Below are 23,230 nucleotides of genomic sequence, written 5' to 3'. Positions count from 1 at the left end.
TCATGGTCACTGCAGCCAAGGCTGCCCTCGAGCTTGACATCCCCTACCAGCCCCTCCTTGTGGGTGAGAACAAGGTCCAGCATGGCACCTCTCCTCGTTGACTCCTCTGTCACTTGGAGGAGAAAGTTGTCATCAACACATTCCAGGAACTTCCTGGATTGCTTGCGCTCAGCTGCGTTGTCCCTCCAACAGATATTGGGGTGGTTGAAGTCCCCCATGAGGACCAGGGCTTGTGAACGTGAAGCTGCTCCTATCTGCCTATAGAGGGCTTCATCTGCTCGGTCCCTCTGGTCAGGTGGCCTGTAGCAGACCCCCACTATGATGCCCCCTGCCCCAGCCCTCCTTTTAATCCTGACCCATAGGCTCTCAGTTGGCTCCTCCTCCATCCCCAGGTGGAGCTCCATGCACTCTAGATGGTCATTGACATAGAGGGTGACGCCCCCTCCTCTTCTGCCCTGCCTGTCCTTCCTAAAGAGCCTCTACCCTTCCATCCCAACACTCCAGTCATGGGAGCCATCCCACCACGTCTCTGTAATGCCAATAATGTCATAGTCTTGCAGGCGCACACACCATCACACTTAAACCTCACACCATGGTTGAGGTTCGACCCTTGGTCAACTTGCAAACCAGTTTGAACCTGACCAAGGTGTTTAAATGAAAAGGCAGCAGTGGCTTGTGAGAGTGGGATGGAGTGTTCCTCTGGGTCCTGCAGTTCTCCCCACCCAATTGCTCTGTAACAGTTCAGCAGTGAGTATTCCTGAATCCTTGGGAACAGAGCCCCTGTGTGAGGGGATGGAGGATTCATCCTTTTTCGAATGTACCCGAAGTGTTACAGTTGGTGATCAAACTATATAACTCTGAAGGAGCATATCCAGGAACACTCCACCTATTGAACCAGCAAATGGCATTGGCCATAGAACAAAGGCCCAAGAAAATAGGCTAACCCTCTCTATTCTGCTCCTAAGAAGTAGGAAAAATAGTTACATAAGAAATAAACAATTGCAAAAAGATTTCCTCACTTAAAAAGTCAGCCTATATGGGGCAAGACATCAAACCTCCCAGTTCTATTGAAAACCAGACCTTAGGGAGGGAAAAAGTACCAATCCTAGCTCTATTACTCTGTGAAAGAAAAATAACATGCATGTCATGGCTTAACCTTGGTAGGCAGATAAACACCACACAGCAGTTCGCTCACTCCCCCCACAGTGGGATGGGGGAGAGAATCAGAAGATTACAAGTGAGAAAACTCATGGGTTGAGATAAAGACAGTTTAATAGGTAAAGCAAAAGCCATGCATGTAAGCAAAGCAAAATAAGGAATTCATTCAGTACTTCCCATCAGCAGGCAGATGTTTAGCCATCTCCAGGAAAGCAGGGCTCCATCACACATAACGGTTACTTGGGAAGACAAACACCATAACTCTGTATGTCCCCTCTTCCTCCTTCTTCCCCCATCTTTTATTGCTGAGCACAATGTCATATGGTATGGAATATCCCTTTGGTCAATTGGGGTCAGCTGTCCTAGCTGTGTTCCCCTCCCAACTTCTTGTGCACCCTCAGCCTACTCGCTGTGTAGTTCTATCTTGAATCTCATGGAACAAGAACATGAAATTTTTATATTGACTTTACCATTAAAACCTTTTTTTTTCAGGGGGAGAACAATCCTGCTATATAGCTTGAAATAGTACACCTCTCTTGCTGTACAGGTTTATAAGATGCCACTTGAAAAAATCTTACAACATAACTCTTGAATTATTTCCATTTGAAGTTCATGACAGCTACATATTTACATCTACTACAAAATGTGATGAGCCTTTAGTTCATTACCTTGTCAGTTTTGTTAGGCATTTCTGGTTATATTATACAAAGTAGTGTGAGTTTATCATGTTGTAATGCTAAAAGTAGATCATCAGCTTTGAGGCCTCTTGTACTTTTCAGGTAGGTCCTCTGCATACAACTTGGTGAAAAATTAAAAAAAAAATTATTTGAGGGGGAAAAAAAGTGGCTCTGGATTAGCTGAAAAAAATCCAGAGATGTGTTCCAAGTTGAAGGAAGAGTTTTGACCAAAAAAAGAATGTTCAGTAAAAACTCTTTCCTTTTGATTTTTTTTTCAGAATGAATGTTTTGAGTTCTAATTTGCCTAACTTTACTGTATTTCTTAAGTTGAAGAGTAAAAAACTCCCCTGAAAATAAATAATAAATAAAATGAAACAACCTCATCTTTCTCCTCAAAAAAACCCCAACAACGCACAAAAAAAAACCCAACAGAAAATGACACAACATTTTATTTCCACTTGAATAACACATTTCAAACATTTTTTTAATTTTGGGAAAACAAACATATCATTTGATGCTAGGGCACCCAAAACAATTGTTCTTCCCCAATTATTTTTTGGTCAACTAGTGAATAAAAATATTGTTCCAAGGCTTTAGCTCTTTAACATAGTCCAGTCAAGTGAACTGAAGAAGCTCAAGGAAATGAAATGACCTACTTAAAAAACATGGGCTCACAGTTAAGTGAAATCTGTCAGAGACTGTGGCAAAAACCCCTAAATACCATGTCTGCTCATGGCATTCAGGTTCCAAATCACAAGTGAAGACAAGAAAATGGAAGGTTGCATATATGTTGGGTGAGTAAGGTGTGCTTTGACCTTTATATGGAAAAAGGACTAATCCTACTACTTTGTATCATCACCTTTAAACAGATCAATGGAGATGCACTGACAAGCAGCCTGTAAGAGGCTGACAACCTATTTCACTGTGCTAACTTAGCTAGCATATGCGATAAAGTCAGATTAAAAAAAAAGGAAAGGATGTTATAGCATTTGGTGGTTTCAGAATGAAGGATCTGAAGTAAATTTTTATCATCTGATTCTACCCTTGTGACAATGAATTAACATAACAATGATGAGAACTGAGATATGCTAAAATAAATAATTTGAACACTTTTTTAATGCAGAGCATTAAAAGAAGCACTGATCCAAAGAGAGCAGTCGCAATCATAATTACTCCAGCTGAGCACCTGCTGTTAGTCCGCATTATTATCTACTGAATTTTTAAGAAAAAAAATAGGGGAAGGACTAAAACATTAGAAGGAGAAATCGAGTGACAGTCATTAGTTAACAATGGCTGTAACTCAAATTTTCTAATATAATAGAAACATCAACCACACTAAAAAGTCACAGGTGTTCTTGTTTTTTCTAATCAAATCAGGACCAAAAATAAAAATAACAATATATTTAATATTTTTAAAAACAGATCTTGTCATTGTAACATATTGCATTCCAGTATAATGTAATACAGTAATTGTAATACACTACAGTGTAATCTTATTTGTTATATAGATATTGTTACATATGTGTATTATATACATATATAATATATATTGTCATAATATTGTTATATTGTTGTTGTATTGTTATATAATACTGAAAGACATTTTCACAGAATCACACAGAAACACAGAATAGTTGAGGTTGGAAGATATCTCTGGAGTTCATGTGGTCCAATCCCCCTGCTTAAGCAGGGTGTGATGGTGTGCTCCCCCCTGCCCCAACCTGACCTTTATTTCCCATAACCCTGCTCAAGCAATAACCACCAGTGGCGGTTGTAATGGCTGCATCTGTCGTGATGGCTGCATGACTCAAAGTGAATTTGGAGACAGATAACACCACAATAGCCAAGGGCTAATTTGAGCAATGCACCCACCTAACCACAGTGCTGGTCAATGTCCAACTCAAGCCAAATTTGGAAGAAACTAACATCTGTATTCAGTATGCAAATATGACTATGAGTCAATCATCTTACTCCATAAATAGCGAGCAGTCCAAGAGCCCTTTGATCTCTCCTGCATGGCAGCAGGCTGCACACCAGGATCTCCCCTTGAGTAGGGACACCTTTCAAGGTTACTGCTCAACGTTGAGAGATTCCTTGCTGCAATAGATTCTCAGTAAGTGACTAATAGCATGCTAAACTTTGAAATCTTAGCTAAGTGATATAAACGATTGACTGTGCACATATAATCCTTTAGACATAAACTGTTGCTCAAGTCTGGGACTAGGATTGGATCCAGCTGCACCAGGATTCCTCTCTGAAAAAGGGTTTAGAAAGCAAGGGGGTCCTTTCTGAACCTCATGACTCAACAGGAGGGTATCCCTGACAGTTTTGCCTGACCCGACCATCTATGCAGTAAATAATCAAGTGTACCTTGCCATCAAATCTTGTTAAACCACTGTTGCATTTACTGTTTAAATTTGTTAATTCACTGGTTTATATCAATAAAGTATATTGTTGCTTCTCTCTTACAAGTGAAGTGCATGAGTCTATCTGCGACACAGGGTCAGCAGATTGCTTGAAGCCTTGTCCAGTCAGGTTTTGAATATCTCCAAGGATGGAGACACCACAACATCTCTGGGCACTCTGTTCCAGTGTTCAACCACCCTCACAGTAAAAAAAAAAATGTTTCCTTATGTTCAGAAGGAATTTCATGTGTTTCAATTTGTGCCCATCGCTTCTTGTCCTGTCATTGGGCACCACTCAGAAGAACCTGGCTTTGTCTTCTTAAGTCATCAGGAATCTCCCCAGATAGCCATGACCTTTCAAAGATAATCAAGAGTGGCCTCACAAGGACATTGGCCAGCTTCTTCAGCCAGCTTCTTCAGTGTGCATCCTGTAAGGCCCCGTGACCTTACGTATGTCCAGTTTGTTTAAATGTTCCCTAACTTGATCCTCCTCCACCAAGGGTCTTCCTTGCTCCAGACTTTCCTGTGGTCTCAGAGGCCTGGGATTCCTGAAGGCCGATCTTACCCGTAAACACTGAGGCAAAGAAGGCATTGAGTACCTTGGCATTTTTCCATGTCCTTTCCCACCAGAGTCTCTGCCTCATTCAGCAGCAGGTCCACATTTTCCCTAGCCTTCCTTTTGCTGCTTATGTACTTGTACAATTCTTTCTTGTTGCCCTTCACGTCCCTCACCAGATTCAACTTTGACTTTCCTAACCACATCCCTGCACAATTGGACAGTGTCTCTATATTCCTCCTGGGTCACCTGACCTTGCTTCCACCTCTTGTAGGCTTCCTTTTTATATTTGACTTCAGGCAGGAGCTCCTTGTGCATCTATGCAGGCTTCGTGCTGCCTTTCCTTGATTTTTCTGCTCTTCAGAATGGACCAGTCGGAAGTTGGAGAGGGTGGTCCTTGAAAATCAACCAGCTGACCTGGATTCCTCTTCTCTCCATGACTGTCTGCCATGGGATTCTTCCAAGCAACTCCCTGAACAGGCTAAAGTCTGCTCTCCTGAAGTCCAGGGTTGTGAGCCTGCTATTTGCCTTGTTCCTTCCTCTCAGGATCCTTAACTCCATCATCCCATGATCACTGCAGTCAAGGGTACCCCTAACATTCACATCCCCAACCATTTCTTCCTTGTTTGTAAGTATGAGGTCCAGCAGAGTGCTTCTCTTTGTCTGCTCTTCAATCAACTGTGTTAGGAAATTGTCATCAATACACTCCTGAAACCTCCTGGTTTGTTTGTGCCCTCCTGTGTTGTCCTTTCAACAGATGTCAGGGAGGTTCAAGTCCCCCATGAGGACCAGTACCTGTGAATGTGAGGCTTCCTCCAGTTGTCTGAAGAAGGCATCATCTACTTTTTCCTGATCAGGCAGTCCACAGTGTCATCCATGTTGGTCTGCCCTCTAATCCTAACCCCTAAACTCTCAACTGGCTCATTGTTCATCCCTAGACAAAGCTCCATGCATTCCAGCTGCTCTCTCACATAAAGGGCAACTCCCCCTCTTCGCCTTCCCAGCCTGTCCTTCCTAAAGAGCCTGTATCTACCCATGGCAGCACTCCAACTGTCTGAGCTATCCCACCATGTCTCTGTGATCCTGATAAGATCACAGCCCTGCAGCTGCACACAGACCTCTAATTCCTTCTGTTTGATCCCTATTGCATGCAGAGGCACTTCAGAGAGGCACCCAGTCATGGTGAGAGGTTTCTGCATTAAATGAAAAGATGTGCATATATATGTATTTTCTGCCATGATGCAACAGATATACACACTTTTAAACTATTACTGACACAAAGCAGTATAGAACCTTGATTTATTACATGAAGATTCTTCTGCATTGTTGCCAAACCATACACCGGTCCAAAATTACTAAAAAAATTAAAAACCCCTATACATTGGGTCAACAAAACATGAATAAAACAGCATAGTTCTTTGTGTATATATAGTTTAGTACAGATTCTTAAGAATTCAGGAATATGTATACATTCATGCCATGACTATTTTATTAACCCTCTGAAAGCATAACTCTGAACCTGAATATATTGTTCCTCCTCTTAAGTCCCACAGGTAAATGGAAAAGAGCCATAATCTAACAATTTTTAAAAATAAATCCACAATATTTTAAACAAAATAAGAAATTGTTTAAGTTATAACAACCACTTCCAAAGAAAAAGAATGCCTCAACATTTCAAAGTGACTCATTTGCTCTAAGTTCATATGCAGCTTTTTCAGGTTTATCTAAGCAAGGTGATTGAAAAGGAGGAAAGACAGTGATAGGATTTCTGCTTGTGGACATTACAACAGAAGGCAATGATGAAGCTTTTGATGCTGAAGTATTGATAGCATTCAGAATGGCTCCCTCTGGACTTAACAACAGTTTTTTGATAGATGTATCTAAGGCAAACACTGAAGTGTTACTTGATAACTGAGAGTTCCGAGGGTGCATGGAAGAAATCAAAGAAGTTGCAACTAAAAGATTAGCTGGAGGTTTTATCACTGAAGACATAGACAGCGGTGGTGTTGATAGTGAAGCACATGAGCTAGCAGGAGTATTCAATATCTGGGGCACTGTGTGTACAGTGGGTAAAGCATTTGCAGACCCAGAAGAGTTCACAATTTTTGTAGAGCTTTTCAAAGGATGTTTTGATGTTTGCCAATTTAATGAATTAGTGGGTGCTAGTGTGATCTTTAGGGGTACAGGATTAACAATTGGTACACCTTGAGCCCCTTGACCATGGTTAATAGCTAAAGGAAGAGGAGTCTGCTTTGTATTAGAAGAGAGAAGAACATGGCTGCCAGGTCCAAGGCCTTGTGATGGAACAATAAAATGAGTACCATTAATCATTATCTCAGTTCCAGGTGACAAAGGCATAGTGGTGTTAATTTTCTGTTGAATGCAAGGTTCATTCAATTGATCTCCTGCCTGGCTTGTTACAGAGGGTGAAGTTGTAGACATCTGAACAGCAGAAGCACAGGTGTAAGTATGACTTACTTTCACTATATTGGGAGACATCTGCTGGCACTGTAGAGAAGAAAAGCTGGGAAAATTAATTACTTTACCTGTATTTTGTGAAGCAGAGGACAATATACTTTGAGGCTTGTGAATATCTGCATTAGATGGCAAAGCAGCTGAAATACCTGGTAACTGAAACTGAAGCAATGCGGGTGGCTTGTCTTTTGGGAGTGAGGGGAGATTTGGAACTGCTATCAAGTGAGGAACTGTATGTATCATTTTTGAGGAGATAGCTACAGATCCAGGCAGGCTAACAGCTGGAAACTCTAAAGTAGATGATAAGTTCTGAGGAGATACTGTTGGTCGTGTAGTTGAAATTAGCACAGGTGAAGCAAGATGTCTTGTTTCCACAGTTGATATATCCACAGTATTTCTGATATTCAATGTACACAGTTGCTTAGCTAAACCTGGCCTTATTCTTGAAGTGTTGTTTCCATCAATCAAGACAGTAGGTTGTGTCCTAACAGAAGTCTCACTTGATGTTACCGAAACAGATTCCAAACATGCATTTGCTTCTGTTACTGTAAAGGCAGTTGCAGCTTTCATTACAACACCTATGGATTTATTCAATGATGTAACATTTTGACTTCTAAACCCTGAACATACTGGAACCAAGCTACCATTGCTTGACAAACATAAAGTAAGACCCATACTCTTTTTGTCTTCTCCCTTAGAATTGACAAACTGTGATATATTCATTGATGGAGTTTGTTGTTCATTGACTTTGGTATTTACAAAGGCATGCCCTATGTTTAGTCCAATTTTCACATCTTTTACTTGAGCCACATCAGGTGATGATTTTTTTTTTATTGATACTTCTACTGTAGATGGGATCAAAACCAACTGTGGCTGCTCTGTGGCACTAACAAATGTTTTGTTTATGGAAGAAGGGAGGATCAGTTTTGATGACTCCACAACTAGATTAGTGTTTGATGCACCACTAGGAAGTGGAGTATTAATGAAAACTAATTTTCGAGCACTTATACCAGTGGAAGTTAGAGAAGGTATAATATTGACTCCTGTAGCCCCACATGGAGACAAAATAGGTGGATTTTTGACTAACATAACTTTTTTAATTGGAGTACCACTGATTACATCACCATTTGTTACTGTACTAATCTCAGATTGTATAAGGGGATGTTTTTTAGCTTTAGTATCACCTTGTTGCTGCATTGAAGAATTTGGGGTAATGACAGTGTTATCCTGTCCAACACTAATTGCATTAACAGGACTGCTTGGAATTGCTGACATTGAAGTGCTAGTTGAGGAAAAGGGTGCCAAGAAAGTAGGAGAGGACACATGACAGGTTTTCTCTGTTTGATTCAAAATGCCCCCATGAGGAAGCTGCCCTAACATACATTTGAAATTTTTCCCCATTATCTGATTGAAGCCAGCAGGAAAAGATGGAATGTTGAAAGAAGGAGCTGCTGAGGTGGAAAACACAGAAACAGATGCTTGTCCAAAAACTGGAAAATCAGATGTGGCTGTTGTTATAGATGAAAGAGTAGAGGTTGATAATATTGTGGATTTTGGCACCAAAAATGCCTTAAGTTGAGATGCATAAGCAAAAGTTGAATTAGGAGATAAACTATTAGCTGCAGTCTGGTCTGGGTTTGTCTGTACTTTAACAATTCCTATGTTCCCACCTCGTGTTGTGACCAGAATAGCCTGCGATTCTCTTATACACACTGTTTTTAGTTCTTGCTTAGCTTCAAAAGAGTCACTGGTCTTCTGTGATGTGAGACTGTGAAAGGAAGAAGTAGTATTTGTAGATCCACTTAATATTGTTGCTGATGTAAAAGGCTGACTACCTGTAGGAACAGTGGGTAAAGCCAAAGATATAGGGAATGGGGCAGCTGAAACTGTAGGCTTGGTATTGTCAGTTTCACTGTGGCTCATTGTAATTGTTGATGATAATAAGTTACTTGTTGAGTTTATAGAAGGAAATGATTGCAGTCTGTTCACAGGACTAGTTATCTGTGACAGATGCATAATGTGGTGGTTAAAAATTGTACTAGGCAGTGTATTAGTAACATGTGCAGTTGGTGTTACCAGGACAGGTGTTAAAGAAACATTGACAATTGCTGCTTGTGAGAAGGTTGTACAGTGCAGTTCAGGAGAGTTTTGTTGCCATGACTGAATGTTCTTCAATACAGTTTTTCCTTCATTCTGATGAATAAGAAAATTCTTAGGTTGCATGACTTTTTTTCCAGTTTTAGGGTCAATCACAGCTTGCATTTGAATTTTCATTGAGCTGTTGTGAAGGTCTCTTGATACATAATGACTACCTGGCATTTTGTGTGATGTTTGCAAAGGACTTTTTGAATTGGTCTGGCAAGGAAGTGCTGCTTTTATTGGCGGCGATTCCATAGGTGATATAACTGTTTTTTCAGAAGTAGATACATTTATGCCTGGGGGAGGTAGCAGTGGATTTGTTAATGTCACTTTGTTTCCAATACTCTTGGCAAGCAAGGCCTGGATGGGTTTGGTCCCTTTCAGAAAGTTTGATATTGATGTTGCAGGATTTGACAGGAAAAATGATCCTGGAGTTGGTTGTTCATATTGTTTCAGCTCAGTCAAACAACTGTCCGTCTGCATGCTATTTTCTGAACTCTGGACTATAGCCTCAGTAGTGCTCAACTTAGCTTGCTTTCTTGGTGAAAGCTCATTTGTGCTATCATCCAGACAACTGTTCTGCTCGGACTGTCGTTTAACAGATTTAGGCAGCATCTTATGTATTTCTTTAGAAGTCCAATCTCTTTTTAGAAGTCTGTTTTTTCCTGCAGGTAAAACAATCTCTAACAGTTTCATTTCATCTGCAAAAATAGTAAAGTAAATTTTTAAGTGTTTTACAAGTTTGCAATTGATACACCTATATGACAATTTGACAATGTTCAGATAAAGGCAAAGTGCTAGTTCATAAACATTTGTCAGGACAGCTATCAAGAACAGTTTCTGAGTTGATGACAGCATTAATCATCTGTAATGTATTTTACTTTTTTTTTAACAACTTAAGCTACAGCTGATTTAATGTAAATTCTTCTGAGCAGGCCTACTATTTTATCACAGAAATAATTAAGCACAAAAATGGCAAAAGCTTACTAATACATAAAATCAAAATTCTCATCTAGGTCATCTCTGCCCCCTTCTCCTGGTCTATCATCTATCAGAAGTGCATCACAAAATCCAGTATGCTTACACTATAATTAAGGTAAAATATATGACAGAAACATGCATGAAAAAACTGATAGGCCCTTGAATCAAGTCCAGGCTATTAAATTTCGGTAAGTACTTACCAAAGTCTAGATGATCTTTTTTGGAAACAGCCTCATGTTCTACAGACTCTGAAGATTTACTGGCTATTACTTCAAAAGGCTCTTTGCCAGCATCACCCTCACTTTTGTCATTACTCCATAATTCTCTGGTAAATTTATCATAGTCTAGCTGTCTTTGAAAGTTATCATAGTCTTTCTTCAATCCAGACCTTGAAAATAATGACACACAGCAACTAACTTCACTGAGGAACAATACTCAATTTTTTCATGCTTTTATTTGTAAGTTTCTCCCCCCCAAAAAATCAAATAGAAAAGATAACCTACAATAACCTATGCCCTTTAAAAATGTGCAGGGTAGCTATATTCAAGTGTCTAAAAGTCTTCCCTCACTGAAATGAAATTCTGTCCTCTTTAATTTTTTAACAATAAGCAACAAGACTGAGTAAAATTTGACCCATCACTACTTTCCTGTCTCCATTTCCTGCTTTCCACCTTACACTATGATAATTAATACCCTAATCAATACAGGTACATCTGTAACAAATCTACACATCTATTATTTCCTCTGAAGAAAGCTTCATCTAGAAAAATAAGCAATTCTTGCTTTCAGGAATGCGTCATATCTTTGGTGCAATTAGATGACCATAATGTTCCTTTTTTTTGGAAAAACACCTTCCTTATTTTTCAGCCACTAAAAGAGCTGTCACCCACTTCCAGAAGCTCATATTCCATTAGGAATGTGCAGAAGATAGAAGTAAATACTTTGCTCCATTTGAACACTCTTGTGAAATTATATCCACCATGACACAATATTTGCCTTGATAGTCACACAATGCTACTTTCTCCCTTGTTCTTTCTTCTATATCATTGCTCAGATGATATCTAGTGGTATTTTAGCATATAAATACAGTGAACTACAGAGCTCAGCCAGTGGTAAACACGACATCAGAGAGATTCATTAAGAAAACAATTAAGAGATGCTAGTAATTAGCAAATTGTCTAGGCTAGAATATAGATTCTAGCCTGGACCTAAACTCAACCACTATGACAGTAAAAATAAGGTTTTGGTACTTCCTTAAATCTTAGAATTATTTAGGATAGAAGGGGCCTCTGGAGGTCTCTAGTTCAACTCCCTGCTCAAAGTAAGTTTAATTAGATCAGGTTGCTCAGGGCTTTGTCCAGTCAAGTTTTGAACACCTCTGAGGGTGGATATTCCACAAACTCTCTGGGCCTCTGTTCCAGCATTTGACTACTCTCATGATGAATTTTTTCCTTATATCTAATCGGGATTTCCCATGTTCCAACTTGTGTCTGTTGCTTCTTACTTGATTGGTTTGCACCTCTGAGAAGAGTCTGACTCTGTCTTCTCTGCATCGTCTGATCAGGCAACAATAAGGTCTCCCCTGAGCCTTCTCTCCTCCAGGTTGAACAAATCCAGTCCTCTCAGCTTCTCCTTATATGTCATGTGTTCCAGCCCCCTGACCAGCTTGGTGGCCCTCTGTTGGGCTTGCTCCAGTATGTGTCTATCTTGCACTGGGGAGCCCAGAACTGGATACAAGACTCCAGATGTGGTCTCACAAGTGACAAGTAGAGGGGAAGGATCACTTCCCCGAACCTGTTAGCTACACTGTTACTAGTACAGCCCAGGACGCTGTTGGCCTCCTTTGCTGCAAGGTCACACTGCTGGTTCATATTCAACTTGTTGCCCACCAGGACCTGCAGGTCCTTTTCTGCAAGGCTTCTTTTTATCCAGTGGACCCCCAGTCTGCACTGGTACATAGGGTTATTCCAGCCCAGGTGCAGGACTTGGTACTCATCCTTGATGAACTTCTTGAGGTTCCTGTCAGACCATTTCTTCAGCCTGTCCAGATCCCTCTGAATAATAGCTCTTCTCTCCAGCACATTGACCACCCCCTCCCAATTTGGTGTCATTCACAAACTTGCTGAGAATGCACTCTGAGTCATTATACAGGTCATTACTAAAGACAATCAACAGTGTTGGCCCTAGTATTGATCCTTGAGGGACACCAGTAGTAACCAGCCACCAGTTGGACTTTGTACTGCTGATTGTGACACTTAGAGCTCAGAAGCCCTGTCAATTTTCTACACGCATTATTGTCCACTTATCCAGTCCATACCTCACCAATTTGGCTCTAAGGATACTATAGGAGACTGTGTCAAAGGCCAAAGGTATGCAACATTCACTGTTCTCCCTTTGTCTACAGAGTCAGTCAGCTCATTGTAGAAAGCAATCAAGTTGGTCAGGCATGATTTGCCCTTGGTAAATCCATGATGGCTGTTCCCAGTCACATTCTTGTCCTTCTTGTGCCTAGAAGTGGCTTCCAGGAGGATTTGCTCCATAACTTTCCCAACAGTTACTAATCTGTCTGGCCTGTAGTTCCCTGGATCCTCCTTCTAAGATGAGTGTGACATTAGCTAACAGACAACAGTAGCACAAGCTTCAAGATGCAGTGGCAACATATGTAGTCCTTAAAGGGCTTTGAATCTGGGTTCTAGTCCTCACCTCATTTTCATTGCTGATATTACTGTGTTGGGTTTGTGTGGCAAGGTTTTGGTAGCGGGTGGGGGCATGGGCTATAGGGGTGGCTCCTGTGAGGAGCTTCTAGAAGCTTCCACAATGTCTGACAGAGCCAATGCCAGCCAGCCCCAAGATGGGCCCGCCCCTGGCCAAGGCCAAGCCAATCAGCGCCTCTGTGATAACATATTTAAGAAGGGGGGAAGTTTTTTTTACATCTGGAGGGGGAAGTGTGGAGATGTAACATCAAGGTCGGTGCAGGTGCAGGTGCAGGTGCAGGTGCAGGTGCAGGTGCAGGTGCAGGTGCAGGTGCAGGTGCAGGTGCAGGTGCAGGTGCAGGTGCTCGTGCTCGTGCTCGTGCAGGTGCAGGTGCTCGTGCTCCAGACACCGGAGCAGAGATTCCCCCTGCAGCCCGTGGTGAAAACCATGGTGAAGCAGGCTGTTCCCCTGCAGCCCATGGAGGACTGATGAGGGGGTGTAGAGATTCCACCTGCAGCCCGTGGAGGACCCCACGCTGGAGCAGGTGGAGGCACCCGAGGGAGGCTGTGGCCTGTGGGAAGCCCGGGCTGAAGCAAGTCCCTGGCTGGACCGGTAGACCCGTGGAGAGGGGAGCCCATGCCAGGGCAGGTTTTGGTGGCAGGACTTGTGACCCCGTGGGAGATCCATGCTGGAACAGTTTTCTCCTAAAGGTCTGCACCCCATGGAAGAGACCACGCCGGAGCAGTTCGGGAAGGACTGTAGCCCGTGGGAGAGACTCCATGCTGGAGCAGGGGAGCGATGAGAGGAGTCCTCCCCCCGAGGACAACGAAGCAGCAGAAACAACGTGCGCTGCACTGACCGCAACCCCCATCCCCCTCCCCCCATTCCTCCCCCCTGCCGCTGAGGGGGCGGAGGTTTGAAGCAGGGAGTGAAGTTGAGCCCGGGAAGGGGGGAGGGGTGGGGGGAGGTGTTTTAAGGCTTGATGTTACTTGTTTTTTTTTTCATTGCTCTATTCTGTTTAGTAATAAATTAGATGAATCCCTTTTTCTAAGTTCAGTTTGTTTTGCTCGTGATGATAATTAGCTCTCCCTGTCCTTATCTCGACCCGAGCCTTTTGTTAACTTCTCCTCCCCATCATGCTGGGGAAGGAGTGAGCGGCCGGCCGCGTGGCGCTCAGCTGCCGGCTGGGCCTAAACCATGACAATTACCCATCTTGACTATCTTTAATCTTATCACTGCTACACTGATGCTTGTCTGATACACATAATCCTAGATATACACTAATTTACAAAACTAGGAAGACTCTAACAATTTAAGAACTAGTTCTCTTATGAGGTTGTTAATGACCTCATGACCTCAAGGTAGTTTTAGGTAGTAATTAATACCATAGACTGACTTAAAAAGTTGTAAGAAGACTTGGTCCAGGTTTTTTAATACTGTTTTTCAGGAATTTTTTGATCAAACAAACAGCAATATTAACCACAGCTAGCTTATGATATGCCATAGCTAGAGACAAGCATGCTTAGGGATTCTAGAGCATCGTGGGGAAAAAAACAGGGATTAAATCTCAAATTTATTTGTAATCAGTAAATCTGTTGTTACAAAAATGACATTTATCTCTTCAGACTAAAATGCTACTTAGATATCATTTCTGTTCTCAAAATATCTTAATTACCATGATTTTAGAAGCCAGCTAAGATTGACTGGTTTTAAAAGTAAGGAACTGGATTTTGTTTCAAATTTCTTGTATTATTGCTAAAAAGAGCAGCTAATTACCTGTTTCTTTGAAATGCTTTCATTAGCTTTAGTTCCCATGGTAACAGTTCATTAAGTAGTCGTATCAATGTACTATGTAATTCCTTTACAGCTTGCTTTCGATGGTACCATTTTCCCTGCAGACACAAATAACATTTAGCATTGCATTATATCTGAATCTTGTTATACTATAGTAGTCCTACAACAATCTTGGTACACTTACAACCTAGTAAAATAATGACTAGAACAATATTAAGTCTCACAATGTCTATTACCAACCTTCATAAGACAAACCTAATACTCTACAGTTTGTATAGTGCAAAGAGATAATATTCTAATTTATAAAAGCAACAGTGCAGAGATGTTTACTTTTTCAGATTTCTCAAAATTAGAAATGAATAGAACCCTGCTAACAATTACACCACATGTTTAAAATTGCCTATATGAGTAACCTTAATATATGTTGTAGACATTTCAGGTCAAAAAAGGCAATCAAATATGCAAAGCTTCAAAAGTTAATATTAAAAAGATATTTCTATTAAAAATTGTATAACTATTTCATTTAATGTATAAATGATATAATTTATATAGACCCTTACAAAAAAAAAAGGTTGGTATCATTTTCAGAATTCACACGCACACTTTGCATTATACTTTGCTCATCCAAAATTCTAGATAAAGTTATTAAAAGGAAAGTTCTGTTGGCCATTTATAAAGTAACAGACTATGGAGTAAGGAACACATTGCAGATGTAAAAACCTTTAGTTTTTTTAACTCATTCTTGCAATTAAAAACTCTTTTATTTTCTAAACTGAAATTTAGCATGTATATGTCCATAAAGAATTCTTGTTTTGTTAAAAATGGAAAGGCTGATTGAGGATAAGAAAACATTGTGGAAAAAATGAGTAGTGTGCATGCACAGTACACAGTTTTCCTTGGTATTCATTTAAATAGTTGCTGTGGGGGCCCTGAGGGAACCAACAAGCTCTGCACCCTCCCCCTGCCCCTGCTCCTTGGGGTTTGGCTGCCTGTGCTCAAGGGCACATATGCTGATATGGTGCAGCCATGCAACTTGGGATCAGATTGCTGGGAAAACCAAGTGTGAGAAAGAGCTGGGAGATGCCTTGGCAGGGACCTCCCTCTTTTGCTCCGGCCTGCATTTAAGCTCAGGCCCTCACCCTTGGGTCTTCCCTGAGTTATGCTCAGCATACCTTACTGACCCCAACCTGGCTTGACCTCGGCCCTGCCTTGTCACTCTGAACTTGCCTGGCCATAACTGGATTGTAGTTGACCCTGATTACCATTACTAGACCTGCTCTGCTCTTCTTCCTTGGGTGCAGTGGAAGTGCATCCTGTTGGTGAGGGCACTGCCCCTGCCTTGCTGTCACCCTCAGCTCCCAGCTCACCTACATTTGCAGAGCAGCTATTCTTGCTGCTTCCTGACAGGCAATATGCAATCTTTAAAAAAAAATATCACAGTGAATATAATGCTATGAAACACATCTTTTTACATTCTTAAACATGTATGCCTTATAAATATTTGTTCTAAAACTTTATTATGAAGTCACTCACAAAAATGAGAAAACATGTATATATGGGCAGCTACACAATCAGATAATGTACATTATAATGCTTCTGTCACTATACCAATTCAGTGCATTTTTACTTCATTGATGATTTTGTTTTAACAACCTCTCTGACAAGACAGGAGACAGTATGGTTCTGCAGCAAAAAAAGAAGACAGACTTAGGAACTTTTTTTATATATGTCTTTAGATTTTGGTAGAGCTCTGTTCTTTAATAGCTATCTGTATTTTAGCATGCACAGAAATTTAGGGCGGGAAAAGCTGATCCAGGCCTGACATGGCAGCCTTTCAGCAGTCTGCAACAGTGCTCTCCGTGACTAGTGGAACAAATTCCTTTCTACCTGTTCCTAGCAGGTCTGCCCACTGTGTACTGTACAATGTCAAGCTGCATGCTTATTTGAGGACTTGAGACACTGTTTATTTTTATGAATAATCATTTAGATGTTACAGAACAGAATTAATGGCTATTCATTTATTCTTTAATTAAAGTTACAAACCCCAAAGTTTTTATATGGAAAATGGTACCATATTACCATACAACGTTTGATGTTGAAAACAGAAGTCAGGAGATTGTCTTCTAATATCCCCCCATTTGTGGCCTAGTCATAGTGCATGTGTAACATACTGAAGATAAGCTTCCATCAGGTACTGTTTTAGAAAATAGCCTACTTGTATATTGTAGCCTAATTAGGCATTTGATATTGCTTATTAGTTTCAATAGTCAACAGAATTAGCTGTGAATGTATAAACCAATATTAACAATGCAGATTTATTTTCCTCTTAAAGACCACGTATAATGTTTCATAGAGAGTTGTAGAAGGATGAGTTGATATACTGCATAATATTAGTGGAATGTATCATATCAAAAATCAAAATAGCCAAAATAAACAATGTGATTATATGACCAATCAATCAATGAACTCCTTCAATGGAAGAAGACTGTGAGGAGCTAGGCAAGGGCTATGTCATAGCTCATGAAGGTCAGGGAAGAAGGTAGGGAGTGACTGACCACAGCTGTTCCAAAACAAGCTGAACTTAACACAAAGGGGACCAGAGGGTAGCCTTTGTTTTAGCTAAACACTACATCAGTTGGGTGGGTCAACTGGGGTAAACTAAGTCAACCAGTTGAGCAAATCAACTGGTTATATCAGTTCAATGAAACAAATGGCTATGTAACTGTTCATCCCTGAGTTAATATAAAGAATGCAAATATATGTCTTCCTTAGCCAGACCAGCATGGGGGGGTATATGCATGGCTCAGCTCAAAATAGAGTATAAAACCAGAATAATGAACAAAAAGAACTTTGAAGGGAGCAACAAGTTTGAACTGGTTTCAACCCACATATTGCTTCCTGGTGACTGGGAACACCCAGCATCATGAAGGTGAGCATAATATAGAGACCAGTAATGAGAATCATGTTTGTGATTCAGCTGTATATTGCAATTGGTATACTCTGATAAGTGTAATTTGTACTTGTATAGTGATTTCAATACATTGCTGTGCTTTCAGTACTCTGCTAAATCCAAATCCCATGTAACATCAAATAACTTCAAATAAGTACATTTAGTATTAAAAATTAAATTCTACATGTGAGGAATATCTAAAAGAACCTGATCAGAGATTATCTGGTCAGATTGGAATCTTATGCTTAGCAAAGAATAGGATGAATGAAAACAAGATAGAATAAAAAAACTCATGAGAATTACCTGGAGAGTAAAAAGGAGAAGCTGATAAAGCTGAAGAGACTTATTTACCTGTAAATAAGGCAGTCTGATTTATATAAGGAAAAATCAAATATGAACTAGATATGGTCACTGAAAGAACTATGAAGAAAAAATTGTTTCATGGGCTGAATAGACGCAGGTAGAAGATTTAGTCAAGAACAGACTTCAAGACTTCATTATATTAATTATTACTTCAGGGAAGAACAAAATTATCACAGGTCACATTTCTCCTCCTTTAAAGAGTCCAATACTCTCTGACAAGGTTCTTCTAGATATTCCACATGATGAGGGTTTAATGTTTGATATCAAATTTATTTATTTGAAAGTATTTGATAATTGCATGAAACTTTGATTTAGCGGAGTGATACAGAAATATACTGAAATCACAACACAAACACAATATAGCAATTGCAACATACAGTTGGATCACAATACAAACACAATTCCCAATACTGGTCTCTGTATCCTCACCATTATGATGCTGGGCATCCCCAGTCTCTGAGAAGGAATACACGGGTTGAAGCCAGATGAAGTCCATTGCTCTCTTCAAAATTAATTTTGTTGGCTGTTCAGTTTTTATACTCTATGTTAGGCTGAGCTACATATACACTTCCCACATGTTGGTCTGGCTGGCTCAGGACGTTCATAATACTTTCTATTGATTAACTTAGGGAAGATCATTTACACAACCAGTTGACCCACTCAACTGATACAGCCATTCATCTAAAACAAAGGCCACCTTCACTGTAGATTCCTGCCATGTCAGGAAACACTTTTTGAAGTTTTTGAGGGGAAAAAGTTCCCTCAATTGCTTTGTGACTGTAGTATATTAAGTGGTATGTGGGTGTCTATCTCCTTCTCACAGTTTTAGCTACTATGAAAATTTCATCCCTGAATGTCTGCTCATACCTTTTCTCAAATCTCTTTTTTCTAGACACTTGTCCTGGTTTCAGCAGGGATAGAGTTAATTTTCTTTCTAACAGCTGGTATGGTGCTGTGTTTTTGATTTAGTATGAGAATAATGTTGATAAGACACAGATGTTTTTAGTTGTTGCTACGTAGTTGTTGTGTCTACACTAACTCAAGGACTTTTCAGCTTCTCACGCCCTGCCAGGTGCACAAGAAGCTGGGAGAACATAGCCAGGACAGCTGACCCAGACTGGCCAAAGGGATATTCCCTACCATATAATGTCATGTTCCATATAGAACTGGGGAAGTTAGCAGGGATGTAGATTCGCTGCTCAGAAACAGACTGGACATGGGGTGGGTGTTTTTTTTTTCTGTATGTGGTGAGCAATTGCATTTGTGCATCACTTCTGTTATTGCTATTGTTATTGCTATTCTTATTGCTATTCTTATTCTAATTCTTATTCTTATTCTTATTCTTATTTTCTTCCTTTGTTATCCTGTTAAAATGTCTTTATCTCAACCCATGAGTTGTTTTTTTTCCATTCTCCTCCACATCCTCTTGGAGGGAGGAGGGGGAGTGAGCGGCTGTGTGGTGCTCAGTTACCTGCTGGGATTAAACCATGATAGTCCTTTTTGGTGCCCAACGTGGGGCACGAAGGGTTGAGATAATGACAGATCCAACCAGAGCATGTTAAAACAAATATGTTACAAGCATTTATTATATTAGTTTAATCATTACTGGTCCACTGGTCACAATGTTGTTTTATTTGATCTCAAAGTTGTTCTGAGAGTTGTGTTATGTAACAGCTTACTTGCCACATATGCTGGTTATCAGTGTTTATGTGAGGTTTCTCAACTCTGGGTGTTGGATTAAGGTTATCACTCTGCTATTCAGTGTGCTACTGCCTTATGGTATGATAAAATCATTGATAGTCAGACCAGTTTTGTATTTGTATTCAGCAGTAGCCGAATCTGTATTCAGCGTCAGCAGAGCAACATCGATGGCTTCATCTCCATACTTCAGGAGCCATCTGTCAGAAGCTATTAATAACTATACATTTACTTACTTTTGAAAGCTAAAGCCCTGATAGAATTAAATATGGCCAGGGACATAAAGGGCAATAAGAAAAGCTTCTATAGGTATGTCAGTGATAAAATCAATGAAATCCTGTGCAACATGCTCTAAGTGATCCTGCTCTAGCAGGGGGGTTGGACTAGATGATCTCTAGAGGTCCCTTCCAACCCCTACCAATTTGTGAATCTGTAAAAGGAAGACTAGGGAAAATGTGGGTCACCTCTAGAATGATACGGGAGACCTGGTTACCCAGGATATGGAGAAGGCTGAGGTACTCAATGACTTTTTTGCCTCAGTCTTCACTGGCAAGGGCTTGAGCCACACTGCCCAGGTCGCAGAAGCTAAAGGCAGGGACAGGGAGAATAAAGAACCGCCCACTGCAGGAGAAGATCCGGTTCAAGACCATCTAAGGAACCTGAAGGTGCACAAGTCCATGGGACCTGAGGAGATGCATCCGCGGGTCCTGAAGGAACTGGCGGATGAAGATGCTAAGCCACTCTCCATCATATTTGAGAAGTCGTGGCAGTCCAGTGAAGTTCCCACTGACTGGAAGAGGGGAAACACAACCCCCATTTTTCAGAAGGGAAAAAAGGAAGACCCAGGGAACTACAGGCCAGTCTCACCTCCGTGCCTTGCAAGATCATGGAGCAGACCCTCCTGGAGACTATGCTCAGGCACATGGAAAATAAGGAGGTGATTGGTGACAGCCAACATGGCTTCACTAAAGGCAAATCGTGCCTGACAAATTTGGTGGCCTTCTATGATGGGGTTACAGCATTGGTGGACAAGGGAAGGGCAACTGACATCATCTACCTGGACTTGTGTAAAGCATGTGACACTGTCCCACATGACATCCTTGTCTCTAAATTGGAGACACATGGATTCAATGGATGGACCGCTCGCTGGATAAGGAATTGGCTGGATGGTTGCACGCAAAGAATTGTGGTCAACGGCTTGATGGAGATCAGTGACGAATGGCATTCCTCAGGGGTCAATATTGGGACTGGAACTGTTTATCATCTTTGTCGGCAACATGGACAGTGGGATCGAGTGCATCCTCAGCAAGTTTGCCGATGACAACAAGCTGTGTGGTGTGGTCAACATGCTGGAGGGAAGGGATGCCATCCAGAGGGACCTTGACAGGCTGGAGAGGTGGGCCCATGTGAACCTCATGAAGTCCTCATGAAGATTCTGGAGATGACTTCTGTCAAGCATGAAGGAAAGGTATCCCTTCAGTGAAGATGATGTACGTCATCCAGGCAAGTGAACCACCATGGAGAGAGGCATCCAGTACCTGAGGGAATTAGCCATGCGGGAGACGGTTTATTATGACCTGGACAATGTGCAGTTACCCACAGATCCAGATGAAGTCCAATGTATCTGACCCATGTGGTGGAGGTTTGTACATAGCGCACCACCAGCGTATGCCAAATCATTGGCAGTACTGGCCTGGAAGGAGGAAGAGGCACCAACAGTGGATGAAGTGGCTGGCCAACTCCAGCAATACAAAGAAAATCTCTTTTCCTCCCTATGGACCTGTGTCTCAGCCATAGAAAGACTGTCTGAAAAATCCAAAAACCCGTTCAAGAAACTGTCCTAGGAGGTCCCGCAACTCAAAGAGGATATGTCCTATTTCACACCAGTACAGATCAGTATCTCAGCTATTAGGAGTAAGCGTTCCTCTGCTCAAGAGAGAGGATATAGAGGGTACACACCATGAGGCACCCTGTGGTTTTACGTGCGTGACCACGGATAGGACATGAGGAAGTGGGATGGAAAACCTACCTTACAACTAGAGGCATGGGTACGTGAATTGCAAGGAAAAAATCTCAAATGGAGGTACTTCCATAAAAATTGCTGCTCCAGCTTCCAGTGGGCAGTTCCCCAGACAGACCTGTATTTCTGGAGTGACAGAGGGATCCCAACGGTTAACTGTATTGGAAGCTGAAGTAAGTCTAACTGGGAATGAGTGGCAAAAGCACCCCATTGTGACTGGGCCAGAGGATCCATGCATCCTTGGCATAGACTACCTCAGGAGAGGGTATTTCAAGGACCCAAAAGGGTACTGATGGGCTTTTGGAGTAGCTGCTTTGGAGACGGAGGAAACTGAACAGTTGTCTACCTTGCCTGATCTGTCAGAGGACCATTCTGTTGTGGGGTTGCTGAAGGTCGAAGAACAACAGGTGCTGATCGCTACCACAATGGTGCACCAGCAGAAATATTGAAGTAACCGAGACCCCCTGATTCCCATCCACAAGTTAATTCGTCAACTGGAGAGTCAGGGTGTGATCAGCAGAACTCGCTTACCCTGTAACAGTCCCATATGGCCAGTGTGAAAATCTAATGGAGAGTGGAGGCTGACGGTAGACTATCGTGGCCTGAATGAAGTCACTCCGCTGGTAAACGTTGTGGTGCCAGAGATGCTAGAACTCCAATATGAAATGGAGTCAAAGGTAGCCAAGTGGTACGCCACTATGGATATAGCTAATGCATTTTTCTCGATCCCTTTGGCAGCAGAGTGCAGGCCACAGTTTGCTTTCACTTGGAGGGTTGTCCAGTAAACCTAGAATCCACTGCCCCAGGGGTGGAAACACAGCCCCACCATTTGCCATGGCCTGATCCAAATTGCACTGGAACAGGGTGAAGCCCCAGAGCACCTGCAATACATTGAGGACATCATTGTATGGGGCAACTCAGCAGAGGAAGTTTCTGAGAAAGGGAATGAAATAGTCCAAATCCTTCTGAAAGCCAGTTTTGCTATAAACAAAGTAAGGTGAAGGGGCTTGCACAGGAGATCCAGTTTTTAAAATGGCAAGATGGATGCCATCAGATCCCAATGGATGTGATCAACAAAATATCAGCCATGTCTCCACCAACTAGCAAAAAGGAAACACAAGCTTTCTGTTAAAGACTACACTGAGAGCAATGGGTGGTGGGACCCTCAAACACTGGGACACACATTTAGCAAAGGCCACCTGGTTACTTAACACTAAGGGGTCTACCAATTGAGCTGGCCCTGCCCAATCAAAACTTCCACGTACTGTAGAAGGGGATAAAGTCCCCCTAGTGCACATGAAGACTGTGTTAGGGAAGACA

General features: G+C 41.5%; 1 protein-coding gene across 1 annotated transcript in view; it reads right to left on the bottom strand.

The window, feature by feature from the left end:
- Positions 1-1,387: 1,387 nt before the first annotated feature.
- Positions 1,388-23,230, bottom strand: part of LOC142599144 (putative bromodomain-containing protein 10) — a 68,589-nt gene continuing 46,746 nt past the window's right edge. The window contains 3 exon segments of the mRNA XM_075738841.1: positions 1,388-10,111; positions 10,592-10,779; positions 14,862-14,977. Coding sequence (XP_075594956.1) covers positions 6,471-10,111; positions 10,592-10,779; positions 14,862-14,977 — 3,945 coding nt within the window. The 3' untranslated portion in view covers positions 1,388-6,470.

The sequence above is a fragment of the Balearica regulorum genome, chromosome W (genome assembly GCF_011004875.1).
Source record: "Balearica regulorum gibbericeps isolate bBalReg1 chromosome W, bBalReg1.pri, whole genome shotgun sequence".
Taxonomy (NCBI): Eukaryota; Metazoa; Chordata; class Aves; order Gruiformes; family Gruidae; genus Balearica; species Balearica regulorum.
This window is presented reverse-complemented; position numbering and strand designations above follow the sequence as displayed.